A 6448-nucleotide genomic window follows, 5' to 3' on the forward strand; every position below is an offset into this window, starting at 1 on the left:
CTGGCGCAAAAGATGTACGATCAGATGGATCATGTTTGGGGATGAGAATACCAAGTTCTTTCAAACGGTGGCGACTAAAAGATATAGATGCAACTATGTGGCCACGCTCAAAACTGCGGAGGGCGTCGTGGTTGGGACACATGCAGACAAGGAGGCTCTCATGTTCGACACCTATAGAATAAGGATGGGCACAACAATATCACCAGACATACGATTTGATTTAACGCATCTAATGCGACAAGGGGTAGATTTTGAAGCCCTTACTGTCCCTTTTGAAAAGAAGGAAATTGACGCAGTAGTAAAAGAGATGCCAGCCAACAAATCACCAGGGCCGGATGGGTTTAACGGGGCGTTTCTAAAAGCTTGCTGGCCCATCATTAAAAAGGAATTCTATGATCTCTATGATGAGTTTCATCAAGGTAGTCTAAACTTAGAATCCCTCAATTATGGACACATCACACTGATCCCGAAGACGGCTACGCCTGAGATAGTAAACGACTATCGTACAATTACGCTGCTTAACTGCTGCCTCAAGATGATCACCAAGATACTGGCGCAACGACTTTAGAAAATCATCCTACAGATTGTGCATCGAAAAGTACGGGTTCCTCCGAGGTAGATCTATTCATGATTGCTTGGCATGGGCTTTCGAGTACATCCATCAATGCCAAAGCTCTCGAAAGGAGGTAGTTCTTCTTAAACTAGATTTCGCTAAAGCATTCGATACTGTTGAACATTCGGCCATGATCAAAATCATGCAATGTATGGGGTTTAACTCGAGGTGGATTCAATGGATCAATTGTATCTTCTCGTCAGGAAAATCATCGGTCCTGCTGAATGGAATCCCTGGTAAACAGTTTCCCTGCAGATGTGGAGTAAGATAGGGATACCCTCTCTCCCCATTGATCTTTGTCCTGGCGACTGACCTCCTTCAAAATGAGATTAACAAACAGCTGAATCTTGGCACATTATCGCACCCCAACGATCCTAGAAGTGATGCTGAGTTTCCAGTAATCCAATACGCCGATGACACCATCATCATCATGACGGAGTGCCCCGCCCAGGCTGCGAGAATGAAACGAATATTGGATGACTACGCTACGACTATAGGTCTCAAGATTAACTATCAGAAATCAACCTTAGTCCCTATTAACGTGACGACCGACGTCTACAACAACATCATGTCGATCTTTGGATGCGCACACGCAGCCATGCCATTCACTTATCTAGGGCTCCCGCTTGGTACATTTAAACCCACTGTTTTGGACATGACACTGCAGGTCTGTAAAGTAGAGAGGAAAATTACGGCTGCCATCTCGCTGATGTCGCATGCGGGCAGGTTAACTCTGATGAACTCGCTCATCACGTCACTGCTTGTGTTTTTGACGGGGACTCTCAGAATCCCCCCGACAATTGTGGAGCAATTTGATAAGATCCGGAGGCGGTGCCTGTGGAGGAAGAAGATTGCAGATGGGTTTAAGAGCAATGCCCTAGTAGCCTGGGAATCAGTTTGCCGCCCCAAAGAAAATGGGGGCCTGGGGGTCTTGAATCTCAAGCTGCAGAATGATGCCATGCTCCTGAAGATGCTACACAAATTCTACAACCGAAGAGAAATACCATGGGTATCACTAATCTGGAACACACACTACAGTGATGCAATACCCCATGCACGAGATCAGTGTGGCTCTTTTTGGTGGCGGGAGCTGACTAAACTTATGCCGGTGTTCCGAGGAATAATGCGGGTCAAGATTAAAAATGGGCTCTCGTCGCTCTTTTGGAAGGATGACTGGAACAATGCCGTCTATGCAAAAAAGTTCCCCCGTGCTTTCTCTTTCGCTAGCTCTGAGGATGATTCGGTTCAGACCTTCCTGGGAACAAGCTCGTTGCAGGAAGTTTTCTCGCTGCCGCTGTCGGAACAAGCGCATGAGGAGCTCAAGATGATGCAACAGGAAATTAGAAGTGTTCAACTAAACCCTAGAGGAGATGACTGGGTGTGTGCCTGGGGAGCTGACACTTTTACGACGGCAGCGTACCGTCGGTTCTACTTCGGAGGAGCCACGGTCCATGCGGTGTTTAACTGGCTGTGGAAAACGAAATGTGTCCCCAAGATTAAGGTATTCGGGTGGTTCTTCTTGATGGACAGACTTAATACGAGGAATATGCTCAAACGAAGGCACTACAATATCGGGTCTACCTTGGATTGCATGCTATGTGACCAAAGCGTGGAGGAAACCCTTGAACACCTCTTCTTCGAATGTCACTTTAGCCAACATTGTTGGGATATGCTAAACATCAAATGGGAGGATCGACGACATAGGCTGCATATACTGGAACATCAGAGGACAGCGCACCCCCGAAGCATGTTCATGGAGGTTTTCCTAGTGGTGGCCTGGAGTCTATGGAAAGAACGAAATAACAAGTGCTTTGATCATGTAACCCCCTCTCTGGGAGCTTGGCGACGTAGATTTTTTAGAGACTTCTCCAACCTTAGATATCGTGTGCCTACTAGCAAGGTGCAGATCGTTGATACGTGCACACTTGACACGCGGTTAGTTAACATAGTGAGTTGTCATCATCACGAAAACACTTAAGCTCAAGAATGCCTTAACAGTAGCCCAACAAGCGCACGGCGAGCAGCACCGGCGAACGGCGACCCCAGCGATCGTGCGGCCCCGACGAGGTTGTCGTCTACCCTACATCGATGGTGAGCTGCTACGGCGAGCGGCAAAGACGACCAACCACGGAACGCCGCCGTCTCCCCCGTCACCGCGCACACGAGCACCTCTTATCCACAGCTCCGGCAATTCCAGCGCAACGTCTTCAGCTCCAGCATTTTGCCAACCCCGGTGGAGGACCTGCATAACTGGGAAGTCGAGGCACACCCACAAACAGAGGGGATGTTGAAACCAACATTTAAATTTTCTATGTGCTTCAACCGACATCATAATTTGCTATAACCAACATCGCATTCTGCTATCACCGGTGCAGCACTTTGCAACATCACCATTATTTTTTGCTACAATCGGCGTTCAAATCATTGTTGCAACCGTTGCTGCATTTTTCTACCGCCAGCGAGGAATTTTGCTACATCCATGATGACAGAGCTTAGACCGGAGGCGGTGGCAAGATGTTTTGCTGCAATCGTATTTTAATTTTGCTACCACCCGTGAGGGAATTTGCTACCTCCATCATGGCAGAGTCGCGACCCACGACGAAGGAGACGATAACTTTTACTACAAATGTCGTGCTTTTTTGCTACTGTAGACATGAAGCTCGTCAGCGACCGACGACGACGACAATAACCAACGGCGAGGGGCGGCGACTAGGGACGACCGGTGTTGAGAGGAGATGAGGAGGGGAGGGGAGGCGAGGGGGCGGCGCCCTCCTTCCTCTCCCTTTCTTCCGTGCAGGAGGTTGAAGATGAGGTGTGTGGGAGGAGGAGGATGAGGTGTGTGGGAGGAGGAGGAGAGATTTGACAGCTGCACGCGTGCAAACCGAACGGATCTGGACTGTCTTGGTAAAAAATTGGGCCATCACGCCGGCGTAGAGCGTTGCCCTATTTTATAGTATATATTTAGAACTAAAGAACACTCATGCAACAGTTTATTGGGGCGTTACAGCTTTCGTGATAATCGTGAGCTTTCATGAAGCTTTTTCTATCACCGATTGAAGTTTTTGCATCTATAATTGAACCTTTTTTGTTGGCAATTGCATATTTTTTCGTTGCACGGTATCCTGGTTGAAACTTTTGCATCTATGGTTGAAGCTTTTCTAATCGACAGTTGTAGCTTTTCTGGTTGACGGTTGTAGCTTTTTTCTTTTCACAGGTTCCGGTTGATTCTTTTTTAATATACAGATAAAGCTTTTTCTGTCAACGGTTGCATAACTGGTCGGCCCCAGCTTCAGTCATCTCCGGTTTAAACTTTTTCATGGTCGATTGCAATTTTCTCAGGTGCCGGTTGCAGATTTGCGTGTTACACAAAACTAGTTGTATCATCGATGCAGCAAAAGGTCAACATTGTTTCCAGCAAAATTTACCTTCGGTTTCAAGAAAAAATATGTCCGGTTATAGCACTGTTGGGAGAACAGTTTGAGATGCATGGGGAGGTAAGGCGAATGGAAAAGAGTGACAAGACGAGACGAAGAATAAGCCAAGAAAAAAAGAAAATGCGCGCGGAAAGATAAACTTCAGGCCTATCGAATGCATGTGCCAGTCTATTCCCCGCGTGACAGAGGAATCGAGTGAGGGGCGGCCGGCCGAGTGCTCGGTAGGCCGTCCGTAGGATAACGTTTCTCTATACAGAAATTTCAGCTGCGGAGACACAAAATATTTGAAGACAGTGGACAAATATAGGTTGCTCTTGCTTCCTTATTCCAACACAAGATACAAACATAGACTCTTGAGTTAACACCCGACACGTACGGTCGACTAAAAACAAGCCATGACCAAGAAATCTAACAAAATGGAGGGAATTTTTTTTGTGATTTTTTTTATGGCAAATGAGGTGGTAGAAAGCAGCTGCAGGCTCCCAGTAGAAGTGATAGATCACTCTACTTGGTGTACTCCATTGCCCAGAAGTTCGCAAAGATGTAGCTGGCCTTGACGCCTGTAAACCCTGCAGCCTTGGCTAGCTTCTCGAAGTCCCTGAGGTTCCTTTCCTTGCCGCCGGGGCTGTACGCCAGCAAGCTGGCGTCCACACAGATTAACCCCTGCGCGTTGTTTGTCGCGTCCGGGTTCACTGGCAGGATACATTCCACGTTGATCACCTTACCATGCGCGGGCAGTGCGTCGTAGCAGTTCTTGAGGAGTACCGCACACTCGTCGTCGCTGAAGCAGGGGAGAATCCATTTCATGAGGATGGCGTCTCCGGACGGCACCATCTCAAACATGTCGCCGCCGACGTGTTCGACGCCGGGGTAGGGCTGCGCGTCGGAGATTACGTGGGGAAGGTCGAAGTTGATCCCCTTTATGCTCGGGTACTTCTTGGTGATGGCGTGGATGACGGCGCCCACGCCACCCGCGAGATCCACAAGGGTGTCGATGCCGTCGAAACCAGTATACAATTCGAGAAGCTTCTTGGTGATGATGACCGAATGGTCCTTCATGGCCTCGTTAAAGAGGTGATTGAAGTGATCATCTGTGCCAGCGTAGTCAAACCACGACGCTCCGAATGCCTTGGTGAATGCACTGCCACCCTCAAGGACCGCGTCCTTCATGTGACACCTGCAAATTAATGAATTAACTTCATAAGATATCGCTTCTGATTTATATATGGTAGTTCGACAAGAAAGTATGATTTACATGCATGAAAAACAAATCACTAGAAACTTGTCTTTAAACTGAATATTACTCCCTCCGTTTCTAAATATCCATACTCTAAAACATGTCTATATAAATCCGTATGTAGTTCATAATAAAACTGTAAAAAGACTTATACTTAGAAACGGAGAAAGTAAATTAAATGGATGTTTTTTGTGGCGGAAAACTACTCCGGCTTTACATACTGTGCGTACTGATAAGCGAAAGTAGCTCTCACCAGGCCTCCATGAAGAGCTTGTTCTGGGCAAGGAGGCAGAAGGGCGCCATGGAGACACCGTCCTCGTTGGGAGTGAGCCACTTGCACACCGGCTCAGCGCCATACCTGCGGGACAGGCTCCCGTCTGCGCACTCATCCACTAGGCACGAAACGACCTTGTATGTTGCCAGTACCCGCAGCAACCGATCCACCATGGACGCCGCGTCCGGGTTGGACTCCGCTTTGGACGGAAGCTTGGCCGCTACCTCTTCCGGCGTCAACGTCTTCCCACCGGCGCCCACCAGGGTCTCCAGCAGGCCCAGCTCGATGCAAGTGCGAAGCGTCATCGGCAGGACAGCCGACGAAGCCAGCTGCAGTGCGAACATCAACGCCTCCTCGTTGGCCATGACGCCGGCTGGCTAGCTAGCGTCTGCTGTTGGTAAGCGTTACTGCAAACCTTTGTGGTGAGAGGACGGCTAACTAACACTTGATGATGTTTGACGCTTTGAGTTGGAACGGGGTACTACTTATAGGAGCTTCCGTGGTCCCTCATCACTTCCGGCGGCAAGTGGGGGTGATGTCCAGTCACAGTCGGGATCCTGTTTCTCAACGATGGGTCCAAGTGGGGTTGTTCGAGGGGGCATCCAACGATGGGTCCGATCATGAGATCGGAGGATCTGGCGGTAACACTACTGAGACAAAAAAGACTAATAGTACCATTTGTTTTATCCATATCAGTAGAGCTGCCAGTAGCGTTATGTTAGAATTAAATGGACTTGGTCCATGTACATCTATGCGATGTCTAAAATCCTGGTGGGCTTATTCGACCACAGAAAACATAAGCATGTTAGCTATCCTGAGCTCCCTAAGCAATGTAGATTACTTACTCTCTACTTTACGCGATGATGCAGCGAGCGAAACATGGGTTGGGG

General features: G+C 48.4%; 1 protein-coding gene across 1 annotated transcript; it reads right to left on the reverse strand.

Moving 5' to 3' along the window:
* Positions 1-4330: 4330 nt before the first annotated feature.
* On the reverse strand, positions 4331-6027 carry LOC123405747 (flavone O-methyltransferase 1-like). The gene is made up of 2 exons (XM_045099323.1): positions 5538-6027; positions 4331-5224 (listed from the first exon to the last, which is right to left on the reverse strand). Exons 1-2 carry the CDS (start codon positions 5921-5923, stop codon positions 4552-4554), a joined length of 1059 nt encoding a protein of 352 aa, XP_044955258.1. The 5' UTR covers positions 5924-6027; the 3' UTR covers positions 4331-4551.
* Between the last annotated feature and the right edge of the window lie 421 nt (positions 6028-6448).

The sequence above is a fragment of the Hordeum vulgare genome, chromosome 1H (genome assembly GCF_904849725.1).
Source record: "Hordeum vulgare subsp. vulgare chromosome 1H, MorexV3_pseudomolecules_assembly, whole genome shotgun sequence".
NCBI classification, from domain to species: domain Eukaryota; kingdom Viridiplantae; phylum Streptophyta; class Magnoliopsida; order Poales; family Poaceae; genus Hordeum; species Hordeum vulgare.